Source organism: Podarcis liolepis (assembly GCF_965112155.1).
Source record: "Podarcis liolepis genome assembly, chromosome: 11".
Lineage (NCBI taxonomy): Eukaryota > Metazoa > Chordata > Lepidosauria > Squamata > Lacertidae > Podarcis > Podarcis liolepis.
In genome coordinates this window covers 48,819,820-48,837,001 of record NC_139565.1, presented here as the reverse complement: position 1 = coordinate 48,837,001, position 17,182 = coordinate 48,819,820, and the positions used below count along the sequence as shown (strand labels likewise).

Sequence of the window (17,182 nt, the reverse complement as noted above, 5' to 3'; positions counted from 1 at the left end):
GAGAATTAGACAAATTCATGTTCAACAACACGTCTCTGAATACCAGTTGCTGGCAACTGAAAGTGGGCAGAGTGTTGTTGCGCCCATGTCCAGCTTGAAGGCCACATGGGCATCTGACTGGCCACTGTGAGAACTCTTATACCCCTCAATTTTTTTTGGGATTGTGGCTCTTAGGGGTCTCCTAAAAGCTAAGCACCCATGAACTATAGTTCTCAGGATTCTTGGGGTGGGAACCATGACAATGGTATAAAGATGAGACCAAACAATGCATATTCATATTCTGTTATTCCTCTAAAGAACAGCTGAGGTGCTGCACTTGCAGTCACCCACTTCTGTCTTCTGGACAAGCCTGCAGGAAAGGCTGGGCTCAGAGATAACAGCTGATCCAAGGTCATGAAGGGACCTTTGTGGGTGGCGCAAGACGGGAACTGCAGTTTTGAGTACCCTGCACTGCTGTTTGGTATCACACTGGTTTGGCTCTGGGTTGGTTTTTTAAACAGCACATTTCTAGTGCACTGCAAAAAGGGACTCACTGCTGTCTTCTAGCCTCTCGCTATAAAAATGGAACTTTTTTACATTATGTCTACTATATTCACTGCTGGGGGGGAGAGCAAATAAGCTCACCCCGCTTGCACAACCTCACCTATTGCTGATTTCTGAGCAAATTAACGTCTGCACGCGGCAGCTTGCTTCTTACTGCCAAAAAAAGGCCGCAATTTCGCAAAACTACAAAATATCGCGTGTTTTTATTGGCCTCTCAGTGTCTTTAAAGAACAAATCGCCTGAGCCGCCGCAAGGAGATAGTTATACATTACGAAACAATCGTTCTTACTCGCTTTTTAGCGTCAACGGTGTTCCCAAGAGTGGTTCTCCCCCCTCTACCTACCCCGGGGGCGTTTATAGCTTTAGCGCGCACACCTACGGGCAGCCTCCCCTACATAACTCTGGAACGTTCATGCTTCCGGCGTTCTATTAATATCAAAGGAGCCTCCGCTGCTCCGGAACTTTCGCGTCTTGGGAGTTCTGACGCCGCCATAGCGCTGGAACGTTCGGGTTTCCGGCGTTCTATCAACATCAAAGTGGTACCCGCCGCTTCGGAACTTCCGCGTGCCGAGAGTTCTGCCCGCCACCAAAGGCTTCTCCGCTCAGCGCTGCGCCACCTTCCCTTCCATCCAAGCACCGTCCCCGGCGCTGACTTCCAGCTGATCCCGATCTGCCGCTTCGCTCTGTCGTCAGCTCCGCCTCCCAACCCGGCAGCGGGAAGTGGCTTTGGCCTCCTGTATGGCTCCTCCGCTCCTTCCGGTCCCTCCTCTCCTCTCGCCGGCTGTGTCTCTCGGTGCCCTCAGCACGAGGGTGCCGGCCCAGGAGGGCTCCCCAGAACGCTCTGCTTCGCCTTCTGCCGAGTGGCGCTGAGTCCCGCAGGCGCCTCCCAGGATGAAGTGCCACTACGAGGTGCTGGGGGTGAAGCGCGACGCCTCCGACGAAGACCTGAAGCGAGCCTACCGGAGGCTGGCGTTACGTTGGCACCCAGGTACTGTATTTATTATTTACTTGTGTCACACACACACACACACACACACACACACACACACACCCACACACAACGCTTGGTTCTGGGGTGTTGTTTTTTTAAAAAAATATATATATCAAACCCTCAGAGCCGTTTGCAAAAAGATAAAACCATAAAATGGGAGCGGGGGCGCGCGCGTTACAATACATTGAAACACAGAGAAGTTAATATACTAAAGCGGATTAAAATTCACACCAGCATTTGTAAGCATTTCTAAGAGTAAGGTGAGGGCGCCTGCCTGATATCACTAGGCAAGGAGTTCCAAAGGGCAGGTGTTGCCACACTGAATGATAGAATTGTTACAAATGCCGTAATTGGGTGGCACCTGTAGGGGCGTCAATTACAGCCAGGCCTGACGGGGTGGTGGTGTCGAGATAGTTTCTGCCTGACGTCGTGGGACCCACCTGGCCTCTGGGATGTCTCCCCCACCCCACAAAAAAAATCTGGAAAGAAATGAAGCTTTGAGCGAGAGAAACAGCGTTCAGCGTTTCTGTCCTATTGCCTGAGACTCAACTTCCTTTAGTCAGGTCTTGATCCTATGCACAATTACCTGGAAGTAAGCCCCATCGGAAAAACAAAGAGTTTACCTCTGAGATGTAGTATAGGCGACTGCTCTGTAAGTTTGTTTAATAACTGCACCTAGCAGTTCTGTTAAAATGAAAATCAAAGTGTCTTCCACTTTTCAGTGCAAAATCATTGCATACTCTGCTTAACAACATCAACAGTGACAATAGCGAGGGCTACAGACTTGGTGCCTCTATATTGTGACTAATATTAAAGTTGGTAGCCTAGAATGAAGCTGTATTCTTAATCAGACATGTGATTAGTTGTTAATTCTTGCTAGCTTAATATCCTGCTTTTTAACCTTCTTACCGTCTGCAAAGGGGCTTACAATGGATATCGGTACTGTAGTTTGTTGTAAAATATAAAATAAGCAATTAATAAGCCATTGTTCGATATATTTCCCGAAGTGTAGCTTTGTTAGTCTGTTGTGGCAAAAAAGAGCAAAGACTCCAGTTAAAGAATAACAAATTTATTATGGCAAAAACCTGCACCATAACCAATTTGTTAGCCTTTAAAAATGCTAAAGAATTCTCAGCTGTTTTTGTCCAATATATTAGATATATTGAATATATTAGTTATACTCAGAATAGACCATTGATTTCAGTGCATGTACTCTAAGAATGACTGGCACTGGATGTCAACCATATTGCTTTGTTATGTTGTATTCTTGCATTATCCAAACACAGGAAGGGTGTCTCTACATAGTTTATTAATTGTTTTAGTGAGGTCATAATAACTCTGGCTGGCAGCACAAATGCTATGGAGTGCGTTTTCTATGAGCAACCTCTGACAACACTATCCTATACATGTTTACTCAAAAATAGATTCCATTGAGTTCAGGGAGGCATCAGCAACAGGAGCCCCAAACATTGCAGAAGCACAAAACCACCAATGCTGTGGGGGGACACCCCCAAAAACAGCCCAGTGAAGACTTGTATGCTCAGTGGCTTTGGAAGACAGCCTGACTGATTTGGGAGCTCTTCAATGTTTTAAGGCATGTTCCATGTGGCATCTTTAATGTCTTGAGCCTAAGCCTTCCTACTTGAAAGCACATTCCATGGTGATCAATAAGGATTAATAACTGTCCTTGATGGCTAGGAATGATTAAGGGCAGGCATCCCCAAACTTGGCCCTCCAGCTATTTTTGGGACTACAATTCCCATCACCCCTGACCACTGGTCCTGTTAGCTAGGGATGATGGGAGTTGTAGTGCCAAAACAGCTGGAGGGCCAAGTTTAGGGATGCCTGATTAAGGGTCTGGAACCCAAGCCTTAGGAGGAACGGTTGAAGGACTTGGGTATGTTTAGCCTGGAAAAGAGGAGACTGAGAAGAGAGATGATATCCATCTTCAAATATCTAAAGGGCTGTCACATAGAAGATGGGGAAAGTTTGTTTTCTCCTGCTCTGGAGGGTAGGATTCAATCCAATGGATTCAAGTTACAAGAAGGGAAATTCCGACTAAAAACCAGGAAGAACTTTTTGACGCTAAAAGCTGTTCAACTCCCTCCCAAGTTGGTGGACTCTCCTTCCGTGGAGTTTTTTAAGCAGAGGTTGGGTGGTCATAGATGCTTGGGCTGAGATTCCTGCATTGCAGGGGTTTGGACTAAATGACCTTTGGGGTCAAAACTCTACAGTTTTCTGAATCTAGGAAGGCATTTCCAGTTCTGGCTGGTTCACCAGCTACAACCCCTTTTGGCCAGAGATACTTGGCCACCTCACGTGGGGATGGCTCTGAAACTTCTAAAAGGATCCGAAATACAGCAGCTGGGTTACTGGCTGGTGTGTCATTCAAAACCTGCGCGGCTCTTTCAAAACAGCTGCCCTGGTTTTCCGTTTGTTTCTGGGCCCAGTTCAAGGGGCTCACATACGTCCTTAAAACCTGAAAGACCCCCCCTTCCCATAAGACCCCCCTTCCCTTAAGACTTCCCCTAAGCTGTGGAATCCCCTCCCCACAGAGGTGCCCTTGACACCTGGATTATATCGCTTTCTCTGTATTCGGAAGCCTCGTCTCTCTACCCAAACCTTAGACTCCTGAGTTACATGAAGTTGTATGAATGTTAAGAAAATGCACGAAAAGAAATAACATGGCATCAGCAAATTAGTTGAAAGATATATGAGAATAAGTGAAATTTAAGATAAAGATCCAACCTGAAGTATTATTATGTTTAAACTAAGCAGTTAAATATTTGATAAAAATATTCAAAGTTTGAGGCATAATACATGAAAATTATAAAATAAGAATTGAAATAAGGTAATAAATTGCTGTGTATAATTTTATTACGGAGAATGCAGGAAAGGGAGATGTGAGGAAGTCCAAAATGTCATGAAAAAATGAGATATGAACAGATGTGATTTTTCTCTTTATTCTATGCTTACTTTTTTGTTTACTTATGTTTTCTTTTGTCTGTAATTTCTTGGTGATGGTATTATATATGTTTGGTGATTTTCTACTGTTTGAAACTTGGAATAAATATTTTATACATGAATTGTAGCCAATGCTCACTCTCCTCAGAGTAGATCCATTGAAGTGGAATGGTGGCAGGTGAAAAACGTCTGGGGAAAGATATATAATGAGATGAAAAGAGATGTTGAAATACACATTTATTAAGAAACTAGAAGCATTTTTACTTGGCATTGTAGGAGATGATATAAATAGACAGGATTGTAAGGTGTTTTTATATGCAATGGCGGCAGCAAGAATATTATTGGCACCAAAATGGAAACAAGAAGAATAACCGACGAAAGAAGAATGGAGGACGAAACTGATGGACTATGCAGAGCTAGATAAACTAACAGGAAGGATTCGAAACCTGCGGGACCAGAGATTCTTAGAAGACTGGAGTAAATATACAAATTCTTTGAAAAGTAATTGTAATGAACAGATTACGCTAGCAGGATTGCAAGAAGTTTTGTAAGGAGGATTATTTGAAATATTGCAAAAAAGACTATGAGGAGAATTATTAGTTAATGATAATTAAGAGTAATAGAGAAATTAAGAAATGCAGAATAAGTGATAAAAATGGAAAAACACCAGAGGAGCTGACGGAAGTAAAAAATATTGTATAAGATAAGAAATTATGTTATATGAATGTTGGAAATTATATATGGAACTGTGGCACCAGTCAGAAGAGCATGAGGCTCCTAATTTGAGGGTTGTGGGTTCAAGTTCCACGTCGGACAAAAGATTCCTGCATTGCCGGGGGTCAGACTGAATGACCCTCGTGGTCCCTTCAGGCTCTATGGTTCTGTGATTCTGTAAGTTGTGCCTCTTCATTTCAGTGGGCTTACTCTGAGGGAAACTATTATTGGAGGAAACCCTGTGTTTTTGGGACCCAGGCTGTTCATCTTGCTGCAAATTGTTTCGGCAGGTTTAATATATTTACTTCCTGCCATGTCACTGGCACTTTCCCGTACTTCCGCGTTGCTTAAATCCCTCTGCTGTGTCTCTGCAGACAAGAACCTCGAAAACGCTGAAGAAGCGGCTGAGCAGTTCAAGCTGATCCAAGCTGCGTACGACGTCCTGAGCGATCCCCAAGAAAGAGCCTGGTAAGCCTTTGCCATCGCCTCTCCTGGATGGTTGCAGTCCGAGTCCCCACTCAGAGTCTAAGCCAATGCCCTGGGACTGAAAGAAGAATGGTGATTTTCTTCCATTCTGCACTGAAAAGCTTCAGGCTTTGCTTTCTGTTCTTTTTCTTCTTCTTAGGTACGACAATCACAGGGAAGCTTTGCTGAAAGGGGGCGTCGATGGAGAATACCAAGATGACAGCCTGGACATCTTCCAATATTTTACCGTTACCTGTTACTCTGGCTATGGAGATGATGAGAAGGTAACTCAACACAAAGAGAACCATAGAAGTTAGGCAGTGTCCAGTGAGACCTATAACAGACGTTGTTGCACTGTGGCAGATTCCTGTCCACAATGCCAGCCAGCCATGCCGTTTTCAAGATACTACACTCTTTTTCCTGTCTCAATATCCCTTTTATTTGTTTTATCCTTTTTTTTTTGCATATTATTTATTTATTAACATTCTTATAATACATCGGTAAGCATTGTCATATTACATTACAAGGTATATTATAATACACTTTCCAACATGTATACAAAGATTATATACAAATTTTATATACCTGAAAAGAAAGAAAAAAATTAAAGGAAAAAAAGAAAAGATAAGAAACAAAAAGAAAAAAAAATTCTAAAATAATATACGTACCAACACATTGGAATTCCCGTCTTTCCCGCCATATATCCCCCCCTTTTTTTACAAATGAATGTACTCTTATTATTGTATATTTCTTTTATGTTTTATCTAATACATTCCAATAGCAATATGTGCTTTTGATCTTATGTTTTATCAGCCAACAGGTGTCTGTGGCTGCTGAGCTCACAGAGCTCTTTCTTCCCCCCTCTATTCTCCTTAGACTCCTCCCGCAAAATATTTTTTTGTGTGCTTCTGCAAACCATGGCATTCCTCCAAGTCCAGAGACATCTCCCTCCCTTATGCATAGGTTTTAGCTACCCAGAGAATTAATTCACTAATTTGCAACGCCATTGATCCAGAAAATCATGAGAGCAAAGCGATTCAGTTTGGGGTGGGATGGGGTAGACCAGTGTCCAACTTTTTCCTGGAGGAACAGAAGCTTGTGTTGTGTGCAGAAATGGGGGTGGGAGGGAGTAGTGACAATGTCCAGTGATATTGGTACCCTGCACCCACTGGTGTTTCCGTGTGCTGCTCTGGTGGCGGTTCGCCTGAGCAGCTTCGTCACGCTGGCCACGTGACCCGGAAGTGTCTGCGGACAGCACTGGCTCCCGGCCTCTAGAGTGAGATGAGCGCGCAACCCTAGAGTCTGTCAAGACTGGCCCGTATGGGCAGGGGTACCTTTACCTTTACCTTTACCCACTAGTGTGAGCAAAATTTAGAACAACATGCCCATATGTTGGTTAAAAAGTCACATTTCCATAATGCAACACATCCTGCAGTGTGACAGGAACATGAGAAAACAAGCTAATCCGGGAAACGAACAGGATATTTCTCACATCTGAATGCACCTTAAGGGGAGGTGGTTACAAACCAGCCCAACAGTTGAATTGTGTATCAGAAGCTGGGAAACCTGAACAGTTCTTCCCACACACCATCACCTCCATTTAGTCACCTGTGCAGGTAACTGAGCCCTACCTTCTCTCTCTGCGATCTCTTTCAGGGCTTCTTCGCGGTTTATCGGCACGTCTTCGAAATGATTGCCAAGGAAGAAATGGAATCCATGCCGGAGGAAGATGCTGAAGAATTTCCAAGTTTTGGAGACTCCCAGAGTGACTTTGACACGGTAAGAAGCCAAGGCTGTAGTCCTGGACACACCTACCTGGGGGTAAGTCCCACTGAACTCAGTGGGGGTTACTTCCAAGTAGACATATAAAGGATTGCACTGTAGAATCATCGGCTCATAGAACTGTCGGGTTGGGAAAGGGACCTCAAGTTTCATCTCACCCAAAACCTTGCAATGGAGGACTAATTGATTTGTAACACAGTTTTTTGCGTGGCACACCTGTAGTTTTGCCTGCTGCTAAATCGCCCCCATATGCTGGTTGTCAGGGGACTGCCAGCAGAACAGGGAAGGGAGGCAGAGGGGCAGTTGGGATACAGGGAACCTCCGAAAATCCTGAGAAGCAGTTCCTCTTCCTGCGGTGGGGAAAGCCACACCTCCTGGGTAAAGGAGAGGAAAGGGCTAGAGGATGCTGCTGGGAGCCTCAGCACCGCTCCTGGCCAAGCCGGCCAGGAGGGAAGCACGCCTCTTCCGTTGCCCACCTTGCGCAGAGGTGTAAAACGCAAAGAAGGAAGGAAAAGGCTGGGGGTGACTAAGCTCTTATGTTGGGGGGGACAACCCGGAAACGACCACTCCCGGGTTTTGCTAGCGATTGCGGCATATATGAACTTGTGGTTCTGCACCCTAAATAGTTTTGCATCAAAACAAAACCTGTAAAAGGCAGGTCGGAGTCCTGACTGGTTACTCACGAGCAACCACCACTACCATCTGACACTGGTATTACGTAGTGGACGTTCCTCTTCTCCACCAGTGCAATTGCTTCTTTCCAGAAATCTAGACTGGTGATCTAGGCTCGTATGGTGAGCCATTCTGTATGAACACGTTAAGATCTACCACGGCACCTCCGTGGAGTAGAGGGCCCCCTCTTCTGATCCCGATACCTGAGAGAGTCTGTAGGGAAGGAGGTCGTCTTCCATGTCTTTTGGGGGCCTTTGTGATTTAGGTCTTCCAACTCTAATGTGAGCATCTTGAATCAGGTCTGGAAACAAACTGACGGCCAGGGCAGCTGTTTGGAAACAGAGCCTAGGTGAAATCTGAAAGGTACCCTGCCACTAATCTGGCAGCTGCATTTTGGGCCAGTTTTGACGTTTCTGAGTTGATCTTCAAGGGCAGCCCCATGTAGAGCACATTGCAGCAATCCAGCCTGTCAGTTGCTAGGCCATGGCCTACAGTGGCCAAGTCCTTCCTGTCCAAATGGGGTTCTAAATTGTCCCTTTAAAGGACTAATTTTGAAAGGTAGTTAATTGTTGATCCTTCCTTCTGTGCTCTCTCTCCCCTCTCCTCCCAAGTAGGTCGTTCACCCCTTCTATGGATACTGGCAGAGTTTCTGCACCCGGAAGAATTTTGCCTGGAAGGAAGAGTACGACACCAGGCAGGCGTCCAACCGCTGGGAGAAGCGAGCGATGGAGAAGGAGAACAAGAAGACGCGCGACAAAGCCAGGCGGGAGCGCAATGAGCTGGTGCGCGAGCTGGTGGCCTTCATCCGGAAGAGGGACAAGCGGGTTCAGGCGCACCGGAAGCTTCTGGAAGAGCAGAACGCCGAGAAAGCGAAGAAGGCGGAGGAGCTGCGCCGGAAGCAGAAACTGAAGCAAGCAAAGTATGGGAAGCTTTCTCTTAGCTGAGAGTCCGTCGCTGATTTATTTTACCGTACCTTTTGCTCTATAAGACTCACTTTTTCCCTCCTAAAAAGTAAGGGGAAATGTGTGTGCGTCTTATGGAGCGAATGCAGGCTGTGCAGCTATCCCAGAAGCCAGAACAGCAAGAGGGGTTGCTGCTTTCACTGCGCAGTGATCCCTCTTGCTGTTCTGGCTTCTGAGATTCAGAATATATTTTTTCTTGTTTTCCTCCTCCAAAAACTAGGTGCGTCTTTTGGTCTGATGCGTCTTATAGAGCGAAAAATACGGTATTTATTTTCATGGTATATATCCTATCCTTTGCAGATTGCGACAGCCAAATAGGGAAGGATCCATAAAAGAACACCACCCTTTGCAATGCATAACAAAAAATAATAATCCATCCCTGCCTGTAGAAAACTAGCACTTCAAAGCAGAGGCGAGGCTGGAAGTTTTCTTCCTGAAATGCAGTTGTCTGTTTGAAGGGGGAGACATAGGGAAGGGCACAGTGCTGGCTCCCATGTTTTTTGTGGGGTGGGCTTGGGCAAGATGCACTTGCCATGCCCTGTTTGCTTCCCCTAATCCTCACCACTGCCCAGAAAGGGAACTTGACGTAAGGATGGAGAAGCTGTGGGGCTCCAGATTGTTGTGGAACCTCAACTCCCATCACGCCTGGCCATTGGCCATGCTGGCTGAAGCCAGTGGGAGCTGGAGTCCAGAAACATTGGAGCGCCACAGCTTCCCTGTGGTGTAGTGGTTAAGAGCGGTGGACTCGTAATCTGGTGAACCGGGTTTGATTCCCCTCTCCTCCACATGCAGCTGCTGGGTGACCTTGGGTTAGTCACACTTCTCTGAAGTCTCTCAGCCCCACTCACCTCACAGAGTGTTTGTTGTGGGGGAGGAAGAAGGGAAAGGAGAATGTTAGCCGCTTTGAGACTCCTTCGGGTAAAGCGGGATATAAAATCCAAACTCCTCTTCTTCCCCGCATCTGCTTGGTCTGCTTGCTCTTGTCACTGCTTGCGTTCTCGCTGTGAGTGGTGGGGACAGGCAGGAAGTGCGAAGGGGAGCAGCAGCAAGGGGAGCAGAGCCTCTGAGCATGCGCAGTGGGCCTCTGTGGTGGTGTGGACCTAAGTGGCTGTCCATTTATGCTGGACACCAGCCCTGAAGACAGAGACTGTTACCACTGTGCCTCGTGTTCTCTGAACGGTTCAGGGACTCATAAAATCAGAGAACTATAGAGTTGGAAGGGACCTTGTGGATCATTTAGTCCAACCCACCTGCGATGCAGGAATCTCAACTCAAGCACCCATGACAGATGGCTATCCAACCTCTGCTTAAAAACCTCCAAGGAAGGAGAGTCCACCACCTTCCAAGGGAGTCAAACAGCTCTTAACGGTCAGAAAGTTCTTCCTGATGTTTAGTCGGAAACGCCTTTCTTATAACTTGAATCCATTGGTTTGAGTCCTACCCTCCAGGGCAGGAGAAAGCAAACTTTTGCTCCTTCTTCCATGGGACAGTCTTGAAGATAGCTATCCTATCTTCTCCCAGTCTCCTCTTTTCCAGGTTAAACATGCCCAGCTCCTTTAACCGCTCCTCATAAGACTTAGAATACTTTCCCATGTATAAGACTAGGTTTTTTTCTTTTAAAATTATATTAAGAAAAGGGGGGGTCGTCTTATACATGGGGCAATCCCCCCCCCCATTTTCTTAATTTGGAATCCTCAAAAATAGGGGGCATCTTATACATGGGGGCGTGTTATACACGAAAAAATACGGTAGTTTCCAGAGCCTTGATCATCTTGGTTGCCCTCTTCTGCACACTTTCCAGCTTGTCCTTCCTAAATTGTTCTGTTCCTTCATCTCAGCGCTGGATTTAGGGCAGTGCCTATATTGGTATGGCTACCTACTGGGGTGGGTGGGGAGAATCAACTATACCCGAAAGGAATTATTGTGAAAACAAGCAATATTTGTTGAGGAAGGAAGCACCTTGCTCCAGGCACCGTATTTCCCGAGTCTGCCCCTGCTTCATCTGTTTGGGAGATTCAAGAGTTCTTTGCTGGTGGGGCTGTTTTGATAGGCAAGCATGTCACACAAATCGAACCTTCTCCTTTCAAAGGCTGGTGGAGCAATATAAGGAGCAGAGCTGGATTGTCATGTCCGATCTGGAGCGAGAACTGCAGCAGATGGAAGCCCAGTACGAAAAGGAGTTTGGAGATGGTTCTGATGAAGGAGAGAAGGAGGAAGAGAAGGAGTCAAAAGATGGTAAGGGAGAGATTGCAGTTTGCCACTAATGGCAGAGCCGGGTAAGCCTGCCAGTGTTTTCTGCTGGGTTCCAGACTAGGGAACTTGCCAAGCAGCCAGAGGTTTTCGTGTCAACTTGCAGTTTGCAACAAATACAGGAAGACCACAAATTACACTGGCGTTACATTCTGGGGATTATGCCTGGAACCAAAATTGTGTGTAGTCAAAGCACTTTGGGTTCAATGGCAGGTGGGATTGCCAAAGTATTTTTTTCCTCATATGCCCACACCCTTTCTGCCCCCTTTTAATTTCAAATTTGCACAAATTAAATGTGCACGAATTAAATGTGCATGAGTTGCAGGCTTACTTTACAGTGAAAACAGCAATATATTAACATTAGCAAATCAGTTCATCGGGTCTTTTAAGCAAAGAAACAGCTATAGTTTAAGACAGCACAAATACTCAAGTGCATTGCTGTTACGTAACTGAAATCCAGTGGTATTTATTCCCAAGAGAGATTAGAGCAGACATAAACAAACTTGGCCCTCCAGATGTTTTGGGACTACAACTCTCATCATCCCTAGCTTACAGGACCAGTGGTCAGGGATGATGGGAGTTGTAGTCCCAAAACCTCTGGAGGGCCGAGTTTGGGGGTGCCTGGATTAGAGTATCAGACAAGGACCTGGGAGACTAGGGTTCAAAGCCCCATTGGCCATGAAACTACTGGGGAACACTGGGCCAGTCACTGCCTCTCAGCATAATCTACCTGGTAGGGTTGCTGTGGCGGTTGAATGAGGGGAACTGTGGTTGCCACCTTGAGCTCTGAAGAGGAAAAGCTTGGAATTTCAATGCTATAAGGAAATAAATAAATAAAAACTGTGCATAGGATTACAGGCCAAATGGGATTTCCTTTTGACTAGGCGTGACTATCACTCACTTGTAAGGCTTCAGTTCAAAATGTAACCCTCATTAATGCCGCTCGGTAGGACTTAGCCCTGAGTAATCAAGCGTAGAAATACTGTTCCAAGTATCTTTACTTGAGTCATTTCAGGTTCCTCTGCTGTTGCTTACCTCTTTCAGATAAATTGAGTGAAGAGGTTGACGAGGCTGACTTTTATGATGATCTCTACTGCCCTGCTTGTGATAAATCCTTTAAGACCGATAAAGCGTGAGTTTCTCTCTTTTTCTAACCCCCTTGACACCCCCTGAAAAGAAAACTGGCTTTCCTGGGGGAATATATAGACCATGGGTAGACAAACTAAAGCCCGGGGGCCAGATGCGGCCCAATCGCCTTCTAAATCTGGCCTGTGGACGGTCCAGGAATCCGTGTGTTTTTACATGAGTAGAATGTGTCCATTATTTAAAATTCTGGGTTATTTGTGGGGCCTACCTGGTGTTCTTACATGAGTAGAATGTGTGATTTTATTTAAAATGCATCTCTTGGTTATTTGTGAGGCACAGGAATTTGTTCATTTCCCCCCAAAAAATATAGTCCACCCCCCCACAAGGTCTGAGGGACAGTGGACCAGCCCCCTGCTGAAAAAGTTTGCTGACCCCTGATATAGACCCTTTGCTTGTCACGTGTCTCAGACTTCCTTGGAAGAAAGTTGCATTGATTTCCAAGGCGCTTGTCCCAAGTGTGCCTGTGTTTAATCCACTTCTGCAGTTGTCAGGCTGCTCAGGCCCAGCTGCTCTCTTCATAACTCCTCTCTGACAACTCTTTGCAGCATGAAGAACCACGAAAAGTCCAAGAAGCACAGAGAGATGGTAGCCTTGTTGCGGCAACAACTGGAGGAGGAAGAGGAGGGATTTTCTGTTGCTGCGGCTGATGAGAATGAACTGAATGCTGACGAGGAAGAGGAGACAGAAGAACTACCCAAACAAAAGTACTTATTACAAGATGGGGAAAGATGTGGCAGAGCATCTACTTTGCATGCAAAATCTCCCGGGTTCAATCCCAAGCGCCTCCAAGGAGGGAGAGACTTCCCATCCGAAATCCTGGAGAGCTGCTGCCAGTCAGTGGGTGCAGCACTGAACTAGATGGGCCAGTGGCCTGACTCAATATAAGGCAGCTTCCTATGTCCCGCAGCTGTTACTGTAAAAGCTCCTTTGGTAATGGGATTTTGTAAAAATCAATGTCTTTAATGCCACTGCTAGGCAGCTGGGAGCGTGTTTGGGCTCACAAAAAGGCATGGAGCAAGATTGTCTCCTGCTTGAATAGTGGTCCCATGTTCATGACCATAAAAGTGAATGGCTCTTACTTAAGCACTTGCTTTTTCCTCCTCCCTCGGAGTCCTTTTTCCTTGTGTGTCGTGTCTGTCTAGATTGTGCGTCTGAGAGCAGTGACCATCTCAGTACTGGTTTTTGTAACCTTTAGGCCCCAGACAAAAACGTTCCTCTTTAACCAGGCCTTTGGGTGACTGTCATCTGATGCCCTTTTAAATGTGTTGTGGAAGGGACGCTTAATGGGTTGTTTTTGTTCTTATTTTTATTACGTATTTTGGGTTTTTTTATGGTTTTATGTTGTGAACCACCCTGATAATCTACGGGTATAGGGTGGTATACAAATTCAGTTAATAATAACAATGACAATAATTACCTTAAACAGTGCTTCCTTTACCAGAATTTTTTTTTTTAATGAGCAGTACTGACATCTTAATACTTTGTTTTTACAGGCTCTCAAAGAAGCAGAGAAAGAAACAAAAACCAATGATGGTAAGAATTTTTTAATTTATTTTTTTGGTGTGAATTCCTGTTGCATGTTTTGTGCTGTATAATCTCCACCAGCAATGGCTGCATTCACTCTTGAGTTACACCACTGCAGATGCCTTGAGTGCAAATTATTGTTTCAGTTTATGTGTTCAGTTATGTGGTGTGCATGGTTAATCCCCACAACAGAGGCAGCGACTGGCCCAGGGTCTCCCAGGGAACTTCCAGATTGAGGGAGGACTTGAACCCTGGTTTCCCAGGTCCTAGTCCAACACTCTTTTAAGTACTGTACCACATTGGCAGTAGGAAACGGCTAAGGCTATGAGCACATGAGAACATAAGAGGGATCTGCTTGATCAGGCCAATGGTCCATCTTGTCCAACAGCACTCTTCTTATATTCTTAGGCTCTTATATTCTTACGTTGGCTTCTGTTAGTAGATCTGCAGTTGAAGGCAACCTGAATGATATCCTCACTACAACCACTTCTCTCATTATGGCTCTTAACACATGATGAAAACTGGGCCTTGAGAGCATCCAAGCCTGGGGGTGGGGGGGCTGCCAATTCCCTGTGGGGGATCATCTTTTGAGGACCCTTAAGCCAGTGAGGACCGCAATTGAAGAGGCGGAGCGGACGGGCCAGGGCTGTAGTAAAACCCCTTTGGCTGCCAGGTGACTTCAAGTTGCTGCACTCCCACCAGTGTCCACCAGAGGGCAGGCAGGAACGAAGCAGGGCCCTCTTTTAAGGAGGAAAAACCGGGAACCGTAGTTCCATCATTCCTAGGTTAAAGGAATGGCTTGCCTTGGGCCCTCTCTGTTTCCAGAGTGCAGTTTCTTAAGGTTCCTGCTGCTCCTGGCTGCTCTCCCTCTTGCCCTGCTCCTTCCCTGGTGTGTTTAAATAGCCATGGAGGTGACCCACCCTCTCCTTTCCCTTCTGACTGCAGCTCCTGGTTTCTCAGATGAGAGGAGTGTTGGTTCAGGGAAGGGTGATTCACTTGGGGCAGATAAGGGAGTAACCTTGCAGCAGTGCTTTCTTCCTGCAAAGAATGATGGGAATTGGAGTTCTGTTAAGGGGTCCCTTGGCTTCCCAGCGTTCCCTAGGAGAAGTTGATTGCAGAACCAGTTCTGAACCCTCGTGTTTCTGGCAAGCCTGCATTTGTGGGTGGCCTGAATCCTCAGTAGATTGTGCCCTGATAGACTTGCTGCTGGCCAGTCAAAAGTGTTTCCCAGAGTGTGGCTGCTGCCGCATGTTGACAGCCTCTAGGACAGCCTTTCTCAGCCTGTGGGTCCCCAGATGTTGTTGAACTACAGCTCCCATCACCCCTAGCTAGCAAGGCCAGAGCTCAGGGATGATGGGAGTTAGTAGTCCAACAACATCTGGGGACCCACAGGTTGAGAACCGCTGATCTGGGAGCTACAGGTGAGTGCAGGGTGGAGACCACAGGTACTACCCCTGCCCCAACACCCCATACCCCAGCAGCATCTAGAACCTCAGGCCTGTGGCCTCCCCAGGAATCTTGTATCTGGTCCCTGGCTGCATGCCTTCCTGAGTCACACCCCACACCAGTCCTGCTTTTCACCCTCCTTGAGTGTTTTTGCCTAGCTGGAATGTGTCATTGGACTCTGATTGTGCCTCCTACTTGCCTGGGCTAGAGAGGAATGAGTGCGGGTGGGAAAAGTTGCCTTTTGTACAACATTTCACATTTATTGCTCTGCTCACTTTTGCCTCTGGCAGGTGGTTCCAAGACGATTAGTCGGGAGGGAATGAGGCGCTTGGTCTGAAAAGGATCTGAAAGGATCTGAAAAGGATCTAGGGGGGCCACAGGTTTTCCTGTCACCGCTCCAGGGACGGATCTACACTGGTCGCTTATAACGTTAAAAGCACATTATTAAAATGTGACACCAGAGGGCGCTGTAGAGCAGTCAGCCTTCGACAATGGAAAACTGCATTGAGTTACATAACGTTAACTTTAATAACGTTTTTACAAATCAATGTAGATCCTGCCTATATCTTAGAATATGGATTTCTCTGGTGTGTCTGCACTGCGGCGTCTCTTGGGTGTCACGTATGCTTCTCTTATTCAAACAGGCGCAGGAAGACCCTCCCAGTGACAGAAGCCCAGGGGAGCCCCCAGCGGAGTCGTCTACACAGGCCGGTAGCACCAAGCAGAGCAGCGAGACTGACGAAGCGGGAAACGTCAGCCAAAGCCACAACCTGGAAGATGCAAGCGCTGGGGAAACTGCAGAGCCCACCACAGAGCCCAAAGCAGAGGTGAAAAGGTAAGCGTTTAAAGTTGTGGGGATGCTGGACGCAGCAGTCTGCATGCAGTTTGAATCCTTTGTGGTGCAATTTAAATCATACAGGTGTGTGGGAAGCTGTGTCACTCTGGATGTTGTTGGGACTCCATTTCCCATCAGCTCCTACCAGGAAGGTCGGCGTTCAGGAATGGTGTGGGGGGTGTAGCCTGATGATATCCAGGGCATTGGTTCCCAAAGTGGGCAGTGTAGCCCCTTGCAGGGGTATCCAAAGTTTTTTTCAAAGAGGGCCAGATTTGATAAAGTGAGGGCCGACCAGAGTTGTTGAGCTTTCTTAAGGATTTTACCCCAGGAACTAAACTGCCACAGGGGCCAAATTAGACCTGCAAAACTGACTTTGGACATGCCTACGAGGAGCACGGAAGGTGTAAAATGACTATCAGACATCAAAAAGCATGTGCTGCTGTTACTATTTATTCCATTTATATATTGCCCTTTATCAAAAGACTCCAGGGCGGTGTACAACATTAAGAACACATTTTGCTAGGCATAAAAATAAAAGCAAAATACAGAGCATAAGAATAGACAACATAATCATAACAGTTCACTCCCCCCACACACATACAGCAGCTTTAACAGGCCGTAGATTATTTAATGGCCAAAGGCATTAAAGAAGAATGTTTAATGATGGTGTCAGGTGAGCCTCTCTGGGGAGAGCATTCCACAGACGTTAAGGTAATCAGTTTTGTTCCGTTAATAAAACTATTTAGTTTTATTAATTGGATTTTGAGTGAATGTGCAAGTAATGTCATTATTTTGAATTTTATTGTGGTGTTACCTTTCTTAGTTAGCCATGAAATGGAATAGTTCTTTTTATAGGGTGGGGGGCACTGGCAATGGGTTGGTGGGCCC

At 46.2% G+C, this 17,182-nt stretch overlaps 1 protein-coding gene across 1 annotated transcript in view; it reads left to right on the top strand.

Moving 5' to 3' along the window:
* The first annotated feature begins 870 nt into the window (after positions 1-870).
* Positions 871-17,182, top strand: part of DNAJC21 (DnaJ heat shock protein family (Hsp40) member C21) — an 18,218-nt gene continuing 1,906 nt past the window's right edge. The window contains exons 1-10 of the mRNA XM_083466059.1: positions 871-1,531; positions 5,587-5,680; positions 5,838-5,961; positions 7,334-7,456; positions 8,746-9,050; positions 11,183-11,328; positions 12,388-12,475; positions 13,035-13,193; positions 13,983-14,022; positions 16,104-16,294. Of these exons, the coding sequence (XP_083322185.1) occupies positions 1,435-1,531; positions 5,587-5,680; positions 5,838-5,961; positions 7,334-7,456; positions 8,746-9,050; positions 11,183-11,328; positions 12,388-12,475; positions 13,035-13,193; positions 13,983-14,022; positions 16,104-16,294 (1,367 nt within the window). The 5' untranslated portion in view covers positions 871-1,434. The remainder of the gene's footprint in view (positions 1,532-5,586; positions 5,681-5,837; positions 5,962-7,333; positions 7,457-8,745; positions 9,051-11,182; positions 11,329-12,387; positions 12,476-13,034; positions 13,194-13,982; positions 14,023-16,103; positions 16,295-17,182) is intronic.